The following is a 21,050-nucleotide window of genomic DNA, read 5'->3' on the forward strand; positions in this document are numbered from 1 at the left end:
TCAAAATATTCTCTTAACTGTTTGTTTTTGTGCTTCAATAGAGCATGTTTGGGGCAGCAGTAATCCGTTTCCTCAGCCATGAGAATGGATCTGAAAAAAGAAAACAAGGTGGAATAGATTGGAATTTTTGAATTTTCAATAGGTGGACTTTGGTGGGGTCAAAGGTAACGGTCAGTTGGGGCCTAGTGTACAAAATGTCTGTTTGACAGCCTTCCCTAACGCTTTGAATCTTTCCTCACAAACCACACACATATTAATAGCCAACGTTCGGTTCCAACTGTGACTTGCGTACCTTTTTTGTTCTGTCTGCCTTGTGACCAACGTGATCCATTCCCACTGAAAGAAAGGAGTTGGTCATCCTCCTTTGAGGCTGGGAGAGTATGACTCAACAGTGGCCACCCAGTGGGTCTCCATGGCCGAGCGGAGGGGGAATTCGAACCCAGCTCTCCAGAGTCCACCACCACCAAACCTTTTGAAATGTTGCTATTGTTTTAAACGGTCTTTTTGAATGGATGTTAGAGCCAGCGTGGTTTGAGTGTCAGACTACAACTCTGGAGACCAGGGTTCGAATCCCCACTCAGCCACTGGAAGACCTTGGGCAAGAAGCCACCCTTTCTCAGCAATGATGCTGAGAGACCAATTGGGTCTGTAGCAGTTCATTCTGCCTCCTCTCCATGTTTTTCTTGCCATCCTTTCTTCAACTATTATTTCTAAAGAGGGGAGAAATTGCTCTTTGGCCAGCTGGTAGTTGAAGAAGCCACTCCAGTGGGCTCTCTTTCAGCCTGGTTTTCCCAATTCTCTTTTGCCTTTACGATAATGGGGTGAGAATTATATCATCTCTCCTCCAAGTTAAGCAAAGGGGCAATGATGTGGTCGGTCAGGATCCCTCACCTAGGAGTAACAGAGATTGAGAGATGATGGCCCAAGGCGGATAATGCGCTTGGGAGAAGTGTAGAGGCTTCCAAGGCACAAGATGGATGGAGAGGTCAGGGAGTTGCTGCTTGCCTCACTGTACCTTAGGAAGACAGTTAACTCTAGGTGATGACCGTTGACCAAGAACGTCCAGAGATCTGGAACTCCATGGCATTCTGAGTCGTGGAAGGATGCTTAGCCAATAGCAGTAGAGGATATGGTTCTTTTTCTAATCTCAGCTGAAGATGACTTGAATCTGTTTTTGTAATGTAACTACTCCTAAGTAATGCTTGAAGGAAGGTACCTTCTTGGACAAGATCCCCTTTTGCTAATGGAAAGTCGATTGCCAAGAATAAAAGCTTTCCTGAAAGATCTTTTCCATGTTTCCACATGCCTTTGCACATGTGTGTGTGTGCATGTCCATGCATGTAGGCTTCTCATCTCCCATGCCATGAGGAGGCAATAATAATAATAATAATAATTTGTACCCCGCCTCTTCAACAAGATCGAGGCGGCTTACATCAATAAAATCCATTTGAATAAAATGCTACAACCCCCCTCCCTCCTTAACCCTAAATCAACAACAATAAGTACACACAAAACAATAACTAATAAAATGCAATTAAGTTCATTAAAAATGATTACTGAGACAAATAGGACAGTCAATGGATAGTCAATAGGACTGTCCTTACCTTGCATTAATGTCTTTTCTAGTAAATCATGCTTTCTCATGTGGTGACCAAAGGAGTCTGGCCTCCATATCCATGGCTTGTAAATATAGACCAAAGAACATGCAGCTGTGTTTTTCCATTGCCTTCCTCTGAAATATAGCCTACAGTATTCCTCTGCAGTCCCCTTTCCAAGTACTAACCAGGCTTGACCCTGCTTAGCTACACTTACATTCGCACACCAGGATCACAACAGCTCTCAGAAAAGTAGTCTCCAGTTCCAAACCCATCCGTCAAAATCCTCTTGTATTAATCAGCTAATTGATTGCACTAATATTTCATAGAACAACCCTATACATGCCTATTTACAATAAATAAAAAAGCTCTGCAGCGTCTGAGGTGGGAAAAGCGCAAGTTAAACCACTCAGTAACTTCCCACCAAATCACTGAGTAAATCAATGGAGAGTGGTAGCTAGATAGATAGAAGGCTGTCTCGTGTCCTCACCAGACATGCCTGGGACTGAGAGGAAACCTTCCCTTGTAGATCTTATTCCTTGAACAGGCAAATATAAGGAGGTACAGGCTTTTCCAATAGTCTTGACCCAAACTTTGTAGGGATGTGAAGGTCAAAGTCAAGACCTCGAATCCTGCCTGGAAATGGATTGGCAGCCCGCGGAGCTGTTTCAGCATGTGCTTCTTGTAACCTGCCCTGGTCACCAACCTGGCTCCAGCGTTTTGGACCCGCTGAGGCTGGTCCGCATGTACTCCATGACGGGCCCAGTGCACATCAACAGCAAGGGAGAGTCTCTTCTGCTCTCTCCACTAAGAGGCAGTTCTCCAAACAAGAATCCCAGTTCCTTACTATCGCGTAACAAGAACTTAATGACAGAGAGAAATTTCAAAAATACACAACACATGTGGAAAGTTGTGGTCTGTTTATTGACGATTCAGGTGTTGCAAAATATGCCTGGTTTTAATAAAGCCTGTCCCTGGCTAAGCCATCTATTTGAGGTTCTTGCCTTTAGGCTGGTTTCTGACTTTGGTCTTTCCAAGGGATTTCTAGGGCATCTCTCAATGAGCATGATGTTCTTAGCCATCTTAGCCAGTTTCTCCTCTCTCCCGCACAACTGCAATAGAGTTCAGGTCCCACCAGCAGTGTGTCACAATAATTCTTCCTTTGGAAGAGCATATACACATAGCATCCTACTCCACTGGGCTTAACTGCCTGCCATACACTCGCTAGGAGCTGATCTGACAGTATGCACTTACAGTCTACCTGCCACTATATCTTTTTTCAGTACATCTCAAGACTGGCAGCCTACTGCGGTGATAATCCAAATGCATTCTTCACCATTCTTTCAGGAAGATGTTCCCACACGCATTATTTTGATGAGAGTATTAACACTGTTGTTTTTAATAGCATCCCGGCAAGCGGCAATCACCTGGGCCTTGGGTTTGCCAACTGGGAAAAGAAAGAGAGAATAAATGCCTTCAGACTGTTACATTCTTAGCACTGAAGAGCGCACAATTAGAATTCCCATTTCAGACCTTGAAAACAAAAGCAGGGAAAGAAAGGCCGGGAAAGTGAGACTGGATCTGAACAGGAGTTTGAGGCAAAAGGCACCATTTTCTCAAGATTTGACCCTCAAGAGGATCACAGGCCTTTTAGCTCTTCGACAGCAAAGCTGTTTCCAGCCATGGTGACACTATTTCTCATGCGACCGTGAGAAACGAGCAGCATGATGGAAAACTCAACGCACAATCGTTTATCTAAAATAAAGAAAACAATGGCGACAGCTTGCTGCCACCTGAAGTTCTCTGAAAACAAAAACGAGAGGAAAATGCAGTTTTAATGTTGAAATCACAGATGTACTGCAGCAAAGCTAAAACACAACTAAGGTTTCCTCAGTACAGCTTGTTTCAAGAGATCCAAACGCAGGCAGACTTGCTGGAGTATGAGAGCATACGAACAAGCTGGCTTTAGAAGCCCATCTATTATCAGATCAATGTACTACAACCTCTGGTTGGGAAAAAAACACCTACTCTCCCCATTAAAGTCCCCTCAACGCTCACCTCGCAACCGTCCTGCTCGCTGGATGGCCTGGTTTACGGCCTTAAGGTTACTGAGAAGCTCTGTGTGGTTGGAGCAGCAAATCTTGTACTGGGAGAGCAAATCTCTGTTGAGATCATACAGCTCTATGTATCGTTTCTTCATATTTTTCCTGTGGTGACAAATGCAAATAGTATTTAAATAACAGGCTTCCTAAAACCCAATCCATCCACAGCTAATACTGTTTAGCCATTTCAGAACCAAGGCTAATTTAGCAGTGGATCCTAGAGTTGTATTCATTACTGGTTTGTCTTAGGCCATAGGATCAGGATACTTTGGGATAGGTCAGAGGGCAGCGCTGAGCAAGATATAGCATAAAATCCTTTGCAAATTTCCAAGCCTCAGTTCTTCCCACATTTTTAATCTACCTCCAGTAGAGACTTAAAGGACACAGGTTGATCAAGATAAGATAAGCAGCACAAAGCTCATATGCAGACAAAGAGACTGCTGAAGAAGAGGGCAAGCAGCCTTGGACCATAAACTTGGTCTGAGGTTATGTGAGGGGAGCACTCTTGTATTTGTTCAAGTGCTCCACTTGGCAAACTGTAGCTCTTCACCTCCTGGGCCACTACAAGGCCAAGTGAGGAAAGTAGAAGGAGAAAGCAAGTGGCAACTAACATTTTCCCCTGTTATCTGCAATGTATGCTAGAGCAGACTCCTAGCTTCATTCGAGGTGCTAGTGCTTACCTTTCTAAAGCCTTAAAAAGCTTGGCACCCAAGTTCTTCCTATATCATCCCACCCACAAGCTAAGACTCTCCCAAGGCAGGGGCTCCTCTTCAAAAAACTCAGGTACATTTTATGAAAAACACACAAGAGCAGCCCGGTTGCCCATTACACAACATCAGGATCTCCAACACATTGATGATACCTAATAAAATTCCCTACTTCCACTGTGTATTTCAGGTATGTTTTATGTCAACAAGGAATACAGGCTTGTCAGTTCTGGCCCTCTGATAACTGGCTGCCCTTTTCGCCAAGTGTAACTTAAAGCCAACATTGCAATTTTACACTGCCCTGGAATCCCTTAGGATGAAGGGTAGCTTCAAAAAGTTGATTATAGTGTTTTAATTAACAAATGGACCCAACTTTCCGTGGCTCAAATAACAGCTGGAAAGATGCAAAAGTAGCAACGCTGAAAGCAATGTCAAATCAACTCACATGTCTCCCATGAGCCGCGAATCCTCTGCTCGGACCAGTATGCTACGGATGAGGTTGGAGCTGTCTGCCATGTTGGCTGTGAGCTTCTGACAGACTGGATGGGAATTATCCACCTTCGGGGAAGGACCAGACATATGTTATGATTTCCATGCTACACACCAGGCAAGAACAGAGAAGCAACCACCATCACAGAAACTGCCCCTCTTTTCAGATTCTGCTTCACACCAAACAGAGAAATAACCTGGAACACGATTCCATGTCACAGAAGATCTCAGACAGATTGACAATTACTTCAAAGCAGACGTTTGTTTCACGAAGGTATTAAACAATTCATTGGGCAGCTATGAAGCAACTAGATAAGATCCTCAAGTGTGAACATATATCATTAAATGCCAGTTTACAACCCTACGCAGTATCTCTGAGTTCTGTGTAGGGTTGCAAAAGCTGAATGGCGAATCAACTCATTTGAAATGTGGTGCTAGGGAAGAGTTCTGTAGGTACGATGGACCTCCAAAAAAGACAAAGGAATGGGTTCAAGAACAAATTTGGGATCCTCCAGAAGCCAAAATGACTAAACTGAGGAAACTGTGCTCTGAGCACATCATGAGATAACATGGCTCACTGGAAAAGATGATAAAAGTGGAAGATGGTTAAGGGGGGGGGGGGGGGACAAGACTATATTACAGGTGGAGTGACTCAAACAAGGAAGACACAGCCCTGGATTTGCAAGACCTGAGCAGGGCTGTTGATATCTGGAGCTCCTGGGGATCTCTTGTTCATAAGATCACCATAAGCCAAAATCAACTGGATGGCACATAACAAAACAACAACAACATACTATAGGCACAATTCCCCAAGGACATCTCTTGCACAAGCCCCACTGAAACTAAGGATGTGTTCAAACTTTTACCTATTCTAAACTGGTGCAAGTTATTTCCAGCATCCTGTACTTCATGCCAACATGATAAAGTCCTCTTTCTCACTCACCACAACTAGGGCCTTGCGCACCTCCTCAAAATACGCTGGGAAGTCTGCTTCAACCTGCAAGTCTTCAATCGCCCAGAAGGAGGCCATGGACTGGATAATGTCACCAGCCAAGTCAATGTTGTCAGTGTTAATGGAGATCTAACAGATGAGAAAAAGGAATGAGACACACACCAGACATACACCACAACATGCAAACTTGTCATGTCACAATGCCAACAACCATCAGTGGCTAAGAATGCAGCAAATGGTCTTAATCTGGTGCCGCAGCCTTGCTGGGGATGAACTAGTCTGTCCCAAAAAACTCATTTGGGTGGCAGAGACCCTCATATGAAAGTGGAATACAAGTTATAACAGTGTCAGAGGAAAAGATATAGTTAGCCCCTGGGAAGGAATGCACTTTGTCAGAGGCCTGAAAGCACCGCTATCTGTACCAAGGCTTCCCAAGAACAATATACAGCCAAGGGGAAACCGACCTACAAAGTCTGCCATGCAGATCAAGTGCCAACAACAACAGTACTATATGGTCCTTCTGAACAGCTCACCCATGTTACTATTTCTCTCTCTGATTTTAGGTACCCATCTGGGAAACTTCCTGAACGTTTCCAATAATGCATATGGGAAGAATGTAACTCTTTGCAAGATTTCATGTGGATTTTAATTGAGTCCACAGAAGCAATGAGCTGCTAATTCTATCCAAAATTCACTTAAGACTTGTCATCGGTGGCACATCTGCTGGCCAAGAAAGAAAAGGAAAAGTTGTTCTCCCATTAACAGGTCCCTCTAGGCTCACATGAGTGAGATTCTGACTCCACCAGGAGACCAAGCTTTACAAGCCTAGTTCTCTACAAACCTAACACCCCAAAGTAAAAATGGTACCTCTCCACTTGGCGTCATTTTGATCCACAGCTGCCCTGCATCACGCAGGGAGGTGAAGCAGACTTCAAATGAATCATTTTGGATCTTCAAATCTTCTGGTAACAGGAAACTTTGTTCTAGCCACACGAAGGCCTGGAAACACAAATTCACATGATGACCTTCTGCGGAAACTAGGCTGTGAGTACACCAGGGTTGGGCAAAGTGCAACTCACAGGCCACCTGCAGCCCCTGGACCCCTTTTGTGGCCTCTAAAAAACCCCACCAGTCTCCTAATTATTTCTCAATTTTTAGACACCACTGTCACCCAAAATTGTACAAAAAAAACCTCCAAATACACAAATGCACAACACACCTCCCAAATATCCCCCCAATCCCCTCCCCAACCCCTTTGTTTTTGTCAAGAGTCCCTCTGAAAAATGGTCATGGTCACCATTTTGGGAAGAACTTTGAAGAAAAAAATAGAGGCATTTTGTTGCACTGGATGTGTATATAGTCTGTGGTAGGGAGGGAAGAGGCATGGCCACCAGCTCCAACCACGCAGATGCCCACCCCTGGTGTACATGAATACATCCCACAATGGCAGCTGGTGGCTTCCATTGTCAATGAGGCACAGTATCCACTCTGGGTTTTAATTTGAACTTTAAAATGCTGAACACCTCTCTAAACAGGTTCAGCAACTTGGCCAGACCCTTGACATTTCAGATTAAAACAAGCGTGGACACATAGCCCCACTGACATGGCAGCCACCACTGTATACCGTGGCACAAGGAGACAGGGCACACGGCATCTCCATGCATCATTAGCTCTGGAGACACCCCTGAGATTTAGGCAGCACTACAGTCAAGAAGGCATCTCTTGCCTGCTCCTCCCATGTGTTTCTTCTGAAACAGAATACATCATGTATTGGCTACAAAGGCTTTCTGTACAATGAAGATGAGAAAATAGCTGGAGACTCACCATTTGCACCCTCTCATTGACTGTAAATTGTACAAAGCTTAGAGGGCCAGGAGCAGAATCTGGGCTACTCAGAGTGTACATTGAGAAGCGAGGAAGTTGCTTAGACAGCTCAAAAACATGGAACTGTGTGCTGGAAGGGGAACAAACAGATCAAGTGGACTCAGGTTATTTTACAATACCTGCAGGCAGTTCCGGCACAGGAAACCATAATGTTTTCCTGGATTATTACAGAACTGAGAATATTTTGGGCAAGACAAGTGGGAGAAAACAAAATGCAACATATATGTATACTGTCTTAAACCCAAAGCGCAGACTTGTGGGACTGGACAAAGACATGTACAAGTCAAATGGATTCCCCTGTGCTAAGCCCAGACAGGTTAAATGAGAGCAGAGGGTAGGAGTGACAAAGGCACCATTACAAATTGGCACCTCAAGGCAGTGGGTTACACCAGACACAGCTGTGTAAATTATCTCTATGAGCCACCACCATCATCCTTACCTATTCTTGTAACCAACAAAAGCCTTGATGTTTAGCTCCACTGGAACATCTTTGGGAGGAGTGAGGGGGACCTTAATGCAGCTCGAAAGGTTCGGGAGACTGGGGTGGATCACGTGACTCTCTCCTTCAAATATCCCTTCAGCAAAGATGAGGACCGCTCTGATGATGGTGTCTTAAAGAAGGGGAGAAAAGACTTGGCCAGTTATTGGATTTCCCTTGGCAAAATTTTCAAAACTAAAGGAGAGGAACATAGGTAAAACTACCAACCCAACAGCATCTCAGCCAAAAACACCACATTGTGCCAATGCCACTATACATCTGAACTAATAATGAACAGATCTGTCATCTTGTCAAGGTTCACGTTTTTCCATCACAAGTCATTCCAGTTTGGTACTATGTACATTTTGGTAAAGATTTTTGAAATGTGCACACTTTGTACATGTACACACACACACTGAAGTATTTTTGTGCATCTTTTCCAAATGTACACAGTTCCCTTTGTGCACTTTGCAGACAGTTTCATTATACAAAAGGTGGAGGAAGCAACAAGGGGATCAATTATCCTGGATTTATGCTTAACCAATAAGGACAAACTGGTCAATGGGGTGGAAAGAGTGCGATCCTTGGCTAGGCGTGACCATGTTCTCTTGGGATTTGCTATACATATGTCTTTGAATTAGATTTAAGACACTGTGGGGACACTAAGGTGTGCACATGAAAGATTCAGTTGGACAGATAACTCATGGCATGAAGGTTTTCATACCAAGATGACAAGTTATTGGGTCTGAAATTTCTCTCACCATTGGATGTGGAAATGCATACTTCAACATGGGCAGATTCACTATCCGATCCCAGGTTGACTGAGATCGCCGTTTGGAGCTGGGTATTTGCTGGGATCACACCCTTTTGGCCATCCATCTCATTCACCTGAGTGTTCAGCTCCACTTGCTGCAAAACATAGCTCTGAGTCAGTTATTACAGGATCTGGGTCACCTGTCACTTTAATTTTAGAAGCGCTTAAACAAAACACCCTTGAAAGTCATCTAACTGCAGCAGGCTATTTTAACTATATCTCTCTTTCATTTGGACATGCTGAAAGCATCTTGCTGCCTTCTGAATTCTCCTAGAGGAACTAGGAAAAGGGCTCTTTGTGTGATTTCTACAGATGCCCTGTAAAGCTTTGGGGAGGCATTAACAGTAGAGCTTTCGAGCAGATGGCAGGCTTTCTTTTGTGTGTGAGAAAGACTCTGCTCTTTGTTCTTGTTCAAATAAATTGAACCTGAAGTACTTTATTATTTGACAGTAACAGCCTTGTTTTATTTTGTCACTGAAATGCCAATCTACAGGTAAATCCAGCTAAGCACAGATCTTACTTTGTCAAGGCCTCTTTCATACAACACAGTTATAGCATTTTCATACCACTCTTAACTGCCATGGCCGCATCCTAGAGAACCCTAACATTTGTAGTTTGGAGGTACTATAGCAATCTGGCAGGAAAGTCTAGATATCTCACAAACTACAAATCCCAGATTTTCATAAAATGGAGCCATGGCACTTAAAAGTGGAATCAGAGTGCTATATTTATGTGATGTGAAAGAGATTTAAGAGTTGTTAGATAGTACTGGATGATGTTGCTCAGCCTCAATCCCCAATCAAGAGAATTGGGATAAGACCTAATCAACAGCAGACTCCTTTTTAATCCTCGAACCAATTGTTAGATTGTATTTTAAATCTTTGAATAGGTTACAGATGAATAGTCAGTTCACTCTAAAACCCAACTGCCTTTGCTAAATATATTCACTTTTTTGTCTAGACAGAGACCAGAACTGAGCTTTCTGTCTCCATCCCACAAATTACCTTTGCATTTTCTTCATAGTTTCGTAATTCAAGCAGTAGATTCTGTTTCTTTTGGCTAAGCTCTCGAATCAGGTCCTGATCCACACTTGTGTCCATCAGTTTTCCCTTCATCTCTTGGCTTCCTGGCAGGTATCCTCGTACTGCACAACAGCAAAGCCAAGACAGTTTGCTGAGCCTGCTAGAGAAGTCCTCATTGGAAAAAGGTCATTGCTGCACAAGACCAACTCATAAGCAAAAGAGGAAAACTGGGCCAAATCCTTACAGAGCCTACCATAAAAGCTTTGCTGAATTTAATATATTCAGATAATATCAAACCAACATCAAGCAAAGTCCTTGTTCCCCATACTCAGACTGATGAGTATGGACCAGTAACCAAACATCCACCTCTAGCCACAATCCTACTGCAGTTTACCTTCCCCTAACAGTACAAAAACTAGAAGAATCAATGTGCAAATGGATCTTGCAGCACCTTTGAGACTAACTGTACAAAAGATGTAACATAGGCTTTCCTAGACTTAAGCCTACAAATGTCTACAATGCCTTTCACATAGTTAGTCTCAAAAGTGCTGCAAGATCTCTTTGCGTGCTGATATTCCAGACTGACATGGCTATGTTCTAGACTAAACACGGTCTCTAAATTCTACCTCCCAGTAGAATCAAAGTAAGTGATGCACAACTATGAGGCTTAATTATTCCCAGTTTGGCAGTGAACCTTATGTAGAGTGGCTTATCTGTCAAAATGCACTGTGTTCAATCTAGACTAAACTCGATGAAATCAGTGGGACAGGATAGTCACTGCAATGATTTCAAAGTGCAACTTACTACAGCCCCAACCTAGTGTGTGTGGGGTATTTTCTCAACACAAGACAGCATTCATTTTGAATCTGGGCATTCCTGTTCCCAGAAAATAATAAGTGCCCACTTTTAAGAAACTGCTGCATTTTGCAAGATTCAGCTTGAAAAGGCATTGAATCTGCAAAGGGTTCTTGATACTCTTACCTTCACCATCAACTGAGCAGCAGATTAACTGGGTATTGCCATCCATTCGATAATCTCCTTGTACTATTCCCGCCACCGAGGAAGCAAAATTATCCTTGAAGATGACCTCTCCTGTACGGTAACTGCGTCCTTCAATCTATGATACGGAGCATTGCCCAAGACAGTATGAAAAGAGAATGTTACAGTACAATCATATACATGTCTTCTAAGAAATATAAAGTCACAGAATGGGGCTCACTAAACAGGGACTGAATTGTGCCAATATCCCTCTATTTGAAATTTCAAAGACTACAACCATAGCACGGAACATCTTGTCTAACGAAGAATCCATGTTTGTTTTTTAACTCTAATTATAACATATAAAATAATATGTCTGTGTAGATCTGTCTAGAACATATTTATTCTTACTGCAGACACAGCCATCAGCTTATCCAGCTGCGGCGTTCTAAGCAGTGTTAGAATACCTCAGAATGGTCTCCAGACAAGACCAAGGGATACCTAGCTGGAGGGGGGTAATAAATATCATAAAGAGAGGGGCAATCGCTTAAATGCCACCTCTCCTTTAAGCTCACCTTCCCGTTGGACCAGCCAGTGATTAGTTCACACACACCGTCCGAGTTGATATCAAATGCATGTATGCTCATTGCTTGGTTTTTAGACTGCGGGACAAAACACATCAGTGAGTCATTTCTTAGTACCAACTTTGGAATATAATGCTGGGATAGCTGTTATAGTGCAGAAAGGAGGCCAAGAGACTGACCCATTGTCCAAATATCTCTGGCTCAAATCTTGCCCCCCACAATTCTCCAAAAGACAGGATTGGCACTATCTATCCCACAAGATTGCTGCAAGAATGACTGAGATCACCTGCCCTGAGCACAATCTTAAATTAAATGACAGATTCAAAACAAGGCTCCCATCCCCACCATGACCGTCACCTACACACACTTAGCTATCTGGAATGAAAGGGTAATATATAGGTGAATTATTAATATGTGTACACAGAATAGTTTTTACATTCCTGGATCACATTTAAATGATAAACCTGAAATAAACTTAACATAAACACGGCACACAAGCTGTATTAACATACACAAGACCTGGATAACCCAAACTCCCACATGGTTTTGACTGCCTCCCCTCTTGATTTTTAGTTCTGTACTAACTTTTATTCTCCAGTGGCGAGTTTTCCTGTCATAAATGCCAACAGTTCCATTAGAAAGGGCATAACCAAAGTGACTGCTACACATTGGAGTCAGCGAAGTGACAATCTGGAAAACAAAGAAAGCCAGATTATTAACTTCTGCTACAGAAAACAGTAAATTGTCCCAAAATCAAATTATTTCTTACCTTCATCTCAGTCTGTCAGATACTGATGATTTTTCTACTGACTACTCAGGCTGTTTTGGCAAGTGCCCTATTACTTACTATAAGACCTAGCTTTCTGATTCTAAATCATTCACAGTGATTTCATTAATGCTGCACCCGGCAGAAAGAGATAGGGCACTTCCAGATGTCTCATTTATGGGATTTTACAGGGAATCCTGACACTGTTGTCTTTCATTTGTAAATGCCCACCCATTTTCCCCACAGCGTCTTCCCCCTTTTTTTTCTTAACGCAGACAAAATTGTTTGACAATGTCTTTTGACGGGCAGCACTAAGCGTGGCTTGTCTGGATGCACCCTTCATTTTCCCCCTCCACTTTGTATGTTGCTGGGAATTAGCAGCACTAGAACCAATGCAGGTCAGCACACAGAGCATGCACCAAAGGGAGAGGCAATCCACATAGTCTCTTTCCAAAAGAAGGTATATACTGGAGGGTCAGCAAGTGCTGGCTCCTGGGCCAAATTGAGCTCCAAGTACCAAGTGACATGAAAGGATGGAAGGAAGGGGGAAGCAGGTCTGAGATGTGGATCTTGCTGAAAGGGTAATAAGTCAGTACCAAACCATTCTGGAATCTTAGTGTTAGTGCTATCTCTTCCTATGACAAAACTCTCATACATAAAATCTTCTCTTTTAATAAGAATTTTAGATCTGGGATGGACAAAGCAGATCAGGATCTACTGATAGACTGCTGAGTGATCTGGAAGGATATTTGATTTTAGAAATGAAGGAAGTTTGAGGTAACCAGGAATAGGGTGTGTGTGTGGAAGAAGGGTGAATTCCATTCACTTCTAGTGCTCAAAACCAATTCATGTGCTCAGAATTATTTAATTCCAAGTCTATGCCTTCTGAATCAAGCTCCTGTTGGTAGATCCTGGGCTTCTTGTTAATAATAATAATAAAAAGTGATCATGCAAGTCAGTCCACCTGTATTATGGCTATAAAGGTGAAGTGTAAGAATACTTGTGTGTTTTGCAAAGGAAACATAAGAAGCAGTTCCAACTATCTGAACATGAGCTCAGATTAAGCAAGGTTCCCACTATGTTGCCAGCCTTTGGTGAATGGAATAAATGAAAGCAATGATGGGAATTTCTCATCCTCTTCATATTACTTTGCTCAAGTATACCCTCAAGCAAAATTAACCATCAGAAGGACTTAGCATCAAATGAATCAGTTAAGGAAGGGATGATATTCGGTGAAGTAATTGTAAGGATTTTAAACAGAGCCAAATGGCTCCCAGTAAAGAGAAGGGAAAATGTTCCCAGAACTTAACCTTTGGTTTACATAAAGAGGAAGATGCAACACAGAAACAAATCTCTGTTGCGGTCCCTGCTCCCAAACAGAAGGCTCACAAAGTGTGCACTCCAGGTCATTTGGCCTGGACAATAAAAGGGTCACTCTTTTGTGGATTTGGGATTTGGTTTGGTTTTGCTGTATGGCCAGCACAACTACCCCTGAACGCATTTTGTATGAGTAACATCTGAGGGCTAATTTGGAAGACTGATAGCCACTTTGTTTGGCTGAGACTACGGAGAGTTATAGTCTCTCTCCTTTATATTCAACCCAAGTGATTCAGTGAATGTTCTGGAAGACAAACTCCCCAGGAGAGCTGCTCCAATACGCATCTTATTACCAGAAGCATAAGTGCTTCAGAACATGCTCCTATTTCAGAACCACTATTCATGTAAATGGCGCCAAGGAAAGCTATGCTCAGCCCATTTTTCCAGCTATTGTTAACCACAATAGCAGGAAACAAGGTGTGTTCTTCCAGACTTAGGTCAACCGTTCCAATCCCAGAGTAATGTCATCTTCTTATGCTTTGATGGCTGCTTTGTAAGTGCTTTATTACCTAAGCTTTTTATCCCATTTCCCAACAGCAGACTTCTTGTCATAATACACATTCTCATATTCCCTATAAGCCTTTGGCTTGTCTTCCTTCTAAACCCAGTTTAACAGAGAAATAGAAACCACAAAATCTTATTTTGTTCCTCCTTAGGTTAATCCACCTTCTACTCAATAGTAATGTTTCCTGCACCTGCGCAGCCAGCAAGCTGCATATGGCCCTTTGCTGAATAACTGATATATAAATAATAATAATAATAATAAATTTACCTCAGTTTCTGACATTTCTGCCACAATCTCATCTTCTTTAAAAACTCTGATATCAAAATCCTCAGAACCAACAAGCAGCTGTACAGGGGGGAAAAGAACATAAAACTTGCAATATACAGTATCACATTTCCATGAGAGCCAACATGGTGCAGTTGAGCTAGCACTGCAGGGGACCAGGGTTCGAATTCCCAATCAGGCAAAGAAACCCATTGGGTGAGAGTCATACTCTCACAGCCTAAGAGGAAGGCCATGGCAAATCCCTCGAACAAAACTTGCCAAAAAAACCCCTAAGGACAGGACAGGGGTCAACAAATATAGGAGAACCAGAGTTGGTGGGTGCTAGAAATCCAACCTAAACCCTTCTCTAACAACTGACATTAGCAACGTAACATGTGAACTCAGAGCTTCTAAGGACCACAGTTTTGCTCAGCATGAAGGTTCTGAAATATATTGGAGAAGCTACTGCAGCCAAGTTCTGTAAGATGTTGGCTTAACATTATTAGTCGGACATGTGCATGAATGAAAATGCAGCCCACACTAATTTGGTACAAATGACGTGGGAAGCCAGTTTCTGAGAAGCCTTCTCAGTTGAGCCTGAACCGCAAGTTTTACAACTATCACTGAAATGGTGTGAGTTCTAACAAGCAAGTTGTACCGCAGAGAAATAAGCACATGCAAAATGTGGTTTCAGATGAAAAGGATACCCTCTTTTTTGCCTAGGGAGAGAGGAGTGGGGGGTCCTGCCCTCACATGCTCTGCTCCTCCCTTGTATTCCTGCCCTGGGATAGGGCTGGGCTGGGCAAGCCCTTCAGACATGCGCTCTGAAGGAACACCACTAGGGTGCCTGCACTTCTTTCTCATGGTTTTTAATCATTTTACACAGGTTTTATATTACTGATGTTTTAATATGGTAATTTATTTACTTGTCTTTTAATGTTTTTTAATCATTGGGTTTTTTTTAGATGTATAGTGAGCCCTTGGTATCCACTGGGTTTAGTTCCAGGACCCCCATGGATACCAAAATTTGTGGATGCTCAAGTCCCATTATAGACAATGACTACTTCAGTAGCGAAGAGAGTACTGAAGAGCATTTTAAAAGCAGCAAACAATAAGGAGACAAGTTCCATGTGCAGAATAAACAACTGACCATCTTAGAGCTTGCCTCATTATTTTCCACTATTTCAACAGGACAGCAAAGTTTGTGTACAATGAACCATTAGAAAGCAAAGGTTATCACTATCTCAGCCAGCCAGGAAAAAATGTTTTGGTTTTTGGAATATTTCAGATTTTGGAATTCCAGATAAGGGAGACTCAATCTGTACAGATCTGGTAATTCAATTTGTCAGACTTTTAATGTTGCTTCTTCTTTTAAAAACATCCAGCAAGTTATGCCAATATCATCTGGTAACAACTTACCTCTTTTTTCCCATCACCATCGAAATCACACAACGCCAGTGAACGAACATTGTCACCAGTGACCTGTAATTGCAGTTTTAAAAATAGTAATCAGTATTTGTCCTTATTTAGCCTCAAATTTAATGGTAAAGAGTTCATCACAATAACTCATTCTTCCATCATATTTGCTCAGTCACTAAATTCTGAAGCAGCCCTACAGCTAAGTCCTCCATCTTTACACTCAGTCTTATGTACATCCAGCCTCACCGTCCAGAAAAGATCTTTTCCTTCATGATTAAAGCCCTGCAAAGAGCAGTTTCCCCCAATAATAGCAAGAGGTGAAGGAATGTCTCCTAATGTTCCAAGAACTATTGTGTTTGCTCCGTCAGGAACCTGCAAAAAGAAAATAGAGAGACCTAGTCAATTTGTCCACCTGCAAACAACAGACACAGAAAAAGACAAGTCAATGAATTCAAACTGGAAATTGTTCATCAATTAGAATGTGGAAATGGTATATAATTAATTATCCAAAATGAAAATAAACTTCCAATAATAATTGCAAAAAGAAGACAGTAAGATCTTCTTCCTAAATACAGAACACTCAACATACTTACTTCAGAAGTCAGAAAAGGCTACTAGACTAAACTTTGGTAGTTGCTGTAGGAAAACTGTCAAGCCATTAAAACTGGCCAATTTGAGTAGCCTTTTCTGTGTGAAAACTGCATCCCAAAAGCTTGACCTAAGACCATCTTAAGATAAACTACGGCCCCATACAGACAGGCCAAAATAAAGCTGCTTCGGGTCACTTTAGAGGTATGCTGTTTAAATGATGCATGTGTCCTAAGAATCCAGAAGCTTCACTAAAGCTGCATTCCAGTCCTTAGGACTGGAGCATGGCTTTGGCGTGGCTTCCAGACTCTTAAGATGCATGCATCGTTTAAACAGCATACCTCCAAAGTGACCCGAAGCAGCTTTAGTTTGGTCTGTTTGTATGGGGCCTACATCATTCTAAATTCTCTGATCTCATAGGATCAGAACCAAAACCCTAATAATTTATTCACAATACTGAAGCACTTCATAGTGTAGTTCTGAACATTGGACTACAATGCTGGAGACCAGGGTCCAAATCGGCACTCAGTCATGGAAACTCATTGGGTGACCTTGGACACATCGCACTCTTTCAACCTCAGAGAAAGGGAAAGGCAAACCGCCTCTGAATAAGTCTTGCCAAGAAAACCCAGTGATAGGATCACCATAAGTCATGAATGACTTGAAGGCACACAACAACAATCAAAGCACTGTAATGTTGCCTCTGCTGCAATGTTAATTTGGTTAGAAGTGTGGGGATTTTTTTGGCTGTTTTACTGCACTTACGCCGTGTGTGGTATGCTGCACTGGCTTAAATTCTGGACCATTTTATAGCCTAAGCAATACAGTATTGCAGCCAAGTCCTCTACCACGTCCACAAAGCCGAAGTGCAGAAGAACACAGCTAGCAGATTACAGTGGTACCCCGGGATACGAATTGATCGCGTTACGAAATTTCCGGGGTACGAAAAAGTTAGATTGGAAAAAACTGTTCCGGGTTACGAAAGATTTTTCGGGTTACGAAATTCATTTCGGCGCGAAATTCAAATGTGAAGCGCGGCTAGCGGCTTTCCAGCGCCTTTTCGGGTTGCGAAATGTATCGGGTTACGAACGGCGCCGCGGAACGAATTAAATTCGTAACCCGAGGTAGCACTGTATATGTTGTTAACCATCTCCAAGCAGTATCCTCTAATCTCAGATCTGTAACAACTGGGGAATTCATCTTGCACTTAACAATACCCGCTGAATATGTAGGGACTAATGGACTCATGTAAGAATAGATTCTTTCAAACTGTGTTCCAGGGAGCCCTGGGACACTTATGAAGCATCCCTCGATAAGGCAAACAACAATTCTCTACTGAAACTACTGACAGTGGAACACACTCCCTTGGAGAGTGGTTGAGTCTCCCTCTTTGTCAATTGCTATTATTGTTCTTTTGCAATCCACAGCTACAGGAATCATGTTTGGCATCTTCTGGTCAGTGCTTCTTAACCTATCTGATGCTGGGTACCAGCAGGATATTTCCTCCAATGCGTCAGGGGTTGGTATCATATATGTGTCCAAGGTCTACAGATGTTACTTTCTTTCCTGGACACTCTCCACTAACTAGTAGCCAAAAACTTACAGATCAGCAACAGTCCCTAGACCACTACACTGAGTAGCACTGCTCTGGGTCAGAGCAGTTCTTGTTCCATACAGAGTGAAAGTAACAATCTACCTCTCTTGTCTTACACCTTGAATAAACTAACCCAAATGTTCCAACCATTTTGTTATGACCATGGGAGCAGGAGGGCTAAAAAGCAACGAGGAGTTAACTCACCCCTGTGTAAAATAAGTCAGCATTGTTGTGCACGTCGTACGCCAACAAACTGGTCCGTGTGCCAATGAGGAGGGAGTCACAACCAAGACCAGGGTTCAGCACCCCTGCGGTCAAACAGCTGACGGCTTCATTAATGTTCAGAAGAGAAATATCAGCATCCTGGGTACTAAGCACCAAACGATTTGTGTTCACACGCTGGCCCCGTGCATGAGGGTTATGGATAAAAACCTGAAACATAAAACAAAGGGGAAACTAGAGCAACGATCATTGTGAAGACAGACACAACAGTGTGATGCGGCAGCTAAAGAGGGCAACGTGATTCTAGGCTGCATCAATAGAAGTATAGTATCTAGATCAAAGGAAATAATACTGCCACTGTATTCTGTTTTGGTCAGGCCTCACCTGAAATAATACTGGGTCCAGTTCTGGGCACCACAATTAAAAAACGATGTTGACAAACTGGAGCATGTCTAGATAAAGGCGCCCAAAATGGGGAAGGGTCTGGAAACCATAAAGCCCTATGAGGAGAGCATTATGAGCTGGGGATGTTTAGCCTGGAGAAGAGAAGGATATGATAGCCTTGTTTAAGTATTGGAAGGGGTGTCATATTGAGGAGGGAGCAAGCTTGTTTTCTGCTGCTCCAGAGAATAGGACCCAGAGCAATGGATGCAAGCTCCAGGAAGAGATTCCAGCTCAACATTAGGAGGACCTTCCTGAGAGTAAGGGCTGTTTGACAGTGGAACACACTCCCTTGGAGTCTCCTTCTTTGGAGGCCTTTAAACCGAGGCTGGATGGCCATCTGTCAGGGTTGCTTTGTGAGTTCCTGCATGGCAGAAACGGGGTAGGACTGGATCAGGGCCCTTCTTGGGGTCTCTTCCAACTCTATGATTCTATGAACAGTACTTCTGTAAAAATTATCCCCTTGTTCACGTCTGTATGGACACTTCAAGGTACCCAACATGATGTGGGCTCCCTCCCACATACTTAAAATCACCCTACACCTATTTGCAAGTATGTGGTATGTATTCATTTCCTTGGAAGATAAAGAGTACAGGGATCTGCAGTGTGAACAAATGCAGACCCAACATTAGACTATTACGAAACAAGCATCCCGGCAGCATCCCGTAGCATTGAGCCATGGCAGTTAAAGCGCTCTTCTGCATTAAATCTGCAGCATGGCAACACTGCTACACTGCTTCCTCGCCAAACTACTAATCCCAGAATCCCATAGCAATGAGCCATAGGAGTTAAAGCGGTGTCAAACTGCATTCATGTTGCAGAGTGGCAGCAGATGCCAAAAGGGCACACCTCTTACATTGATGCCTCACCAAACTACTACATATCCCAGGATTCCCTAAAGTGGAGACATGGCAGTAAAGGCCCAAGGGTGCACCCTTCTACACTGGTGCCTTCAACAAACTACAAATCCCAGCATCCCATAGCACGGCAGTTAAAGCCATGGCAGTGAAAGTGGTCTTCTGCGTTAAACCTGGGAGCAAATGCCCAAAGGGTGCACCTTTGGTGCCTCACCAAACTATATATCCCAGAATCCCCTAGGATGGAGCCATGGCAGTTAAAGGGGTGACAAAACTGCATTGATGCTGCAGTGTGGAAGCCAAATGCCAAAAGAGTGTACCTCTTACACTACAAATCCCAGACTCCCATAAGATGGAAACGCCCCAAAGGGTGCACCTTCTACACTGGACTACAACTCCCAGAATCCCCTAGGATGGCGCCATGGCAATAAAAGCCCAAGGGTGCACCCTTTATACTAGTGCCTCGCCAAACTACAACTCCCAGAATCCCCTAGGATGGCGCCATGGCGGGGAAAGCGGCGTGGGCGCGGGCTATGTACCTTCCCCGCCTGGGTGGCGGCGGTGAGGCAGGGGTGGGCTCCGTCGTACTTGCCCAGGGCCACCATGCCAGGCAGGATCTTGTGGCTCAGCTTCAGGGTGAAGACCGGCACTAACATGGCGGCGGAAAAGGGTCCTGAGGGGCGGCTAAGGCTGCTGCTATTGCCCCCTCCTCCTCGACTCGACCAGGCCTCGCCTAATAATAAGACTAGCCACCGGCGACTAGGCCGCAGCGCCGCCTGCTGCTGCTGCTGCTGCGATGGATAAAATGGCGGCCGCGAGGCGCGGTCGCCATGGCAACAGCAGAGGCCTAGCGAGGCGAGAGAAGCCTGGGGTTTTCCTACAGAGGGCGAGAGAGAAGCCCTGCATGGGGACTAATGGTTATTATTGTTATTGTTGTTATTATTATGATGTCTTCTTCTTCTTCTTGGAGCTAGAAGAGTGATTCCCAATTTAACTTTGGTTCTCCTTTTCTCCTTCAGGGTTTTGGACTTCAACTCCCAGAAGCCCCAGCCACCTTGGCCAACAGCCAGGAGTTCTGGGAGATGAAGTCCAAAATGACCTAAAGGAGGACCAAAGTTTGGGAATCACTGCCCTGGATTAGAACATGAGGAGAAATAGTTGTTATTATTATTGTTATTATTATTGGAGCTGCAGGTCACAGGCGATGGCTGCATCCGCACTGCAGAAATAATCCAGCTTGACACCGGTTTAAATACCCTGGCTCAGTGCTATGGCATTCTGGGAACTGCAGTTTGTTGTGGCACCAGAAATAACCCAGTTTGACACCACTTTATTATTATTATTATTATTATTATTATTTCTTCTTCTCCTTTTTGGAGCTGCAGCTCACAGCCGCATCCACACTGCAGAAA

General features: G+C 43.4%; 1 protein-coding gene across 3 annotated transcripts; it reads right to left on the bottom strand.

Annotated features, from left to right (window-relative positions):
• Positions 1 to 5: 5 nt before the first annotated feature.
• Positions 6 to 20,511, bottom strand: LOC149306051 (BBSome complex member BBS2-like). 3 transcript variants are annotated; one of them, XR_016282482.1, is made up of 18 exons: positions 20,178 to 20,438; positions 18,323 to 18,550; positions 16,183 to 16,308; positions 15,937 to 15,999; positions 14,521 to 14,598; positions 12,191 to 12,295; positions 11,597 to 11,683; positions 11,025 to 11,160; positions 10,026 to 10,165; positions 8,969 to 9,116; positions 8,169 to 8,340; positions 7,670 to 7,799; positions 6,713 to 6,844; positions 5,837 to 5,974; positions 4,850 to 4,962; positions 3,654 to 3,802; positions 2,850 to 3,042; positions 6 to 90 (listed from the first exon to the last, which is right to left on the bottom strand). XR_016282482.1 is itself a non-coding variant. In XM_089540195.1 (17 exons), exons 1-17 carry the CDS (start codon positions 20,292 to 20,294, stop codon positions 2,939 to 2,941), a joined length of 2,166 nt encoding a protein of 721 aa, XP_089396321.1. In that variant the 5' UTR covers positions 20,295 to 20,438; the 3' UTR covers positions 2,499 to 2,938. The 3 variants fall into 3 exon arrangements, 2 of the variants coding, with proteins under 2 accessions (XP_089396321.1, XP_089396320.1); XM_089540195.1 differs by lacking the exon at positions 6 to 90 and having other exon boundaries at positions 2,499 to 3,042; XM_089540194.1 differs by lacking the exons at positions 6 to 90; positions 2,850 to 3,042 and adding an exon at positions 3,066 to 3,398 and having other exon boundaries at positions 20,178 to 20,511.
• Between the last annotated feature and the right edge of the window lie 539 nt (positions 20,512 to 21,050).

Source organism: Sceloporus occidentalis, unplaced genomic scaffold (assembly GCF_023333645.1).
Source record: "Sceloporus occidentalis isolate IW3139 unplaced genomic scaffold, rSceOcc1.0.p SCAF_10, whole genome shotgun sequence".
NCBI classification, from domain to species: Eukaryota; Metazoa; Chordata; class Lepidosauria; order Squamata; family Phrynosomatidae; genus Sceloporus; species Sceloporus occidentalis.

Coding starts and splice junctions, on each gene's coding strand:
- LOC149306051 (XM_089540194.1), bottom strand. CDS start 20,294: ATGTTAGTGCCGGTCTTCACCCTGAAGCTGAGCCACAAGATCCTGCCT. Junction 14,599..15,936: donor ATGGTGATGGGAAAAAAGAG/GTAAGTTGTTAC, acceptor CCCCCTGTACAG/CTGCTTGTTGGTTCTGAGGA. Junction 6,845..7,669: donor TCAATGAGAGGGTGCAAATG/GTGAGTCTCCAG, acceptor TTGTGTTTCCAG/GCCTTCGTGTGGCTAGAACA.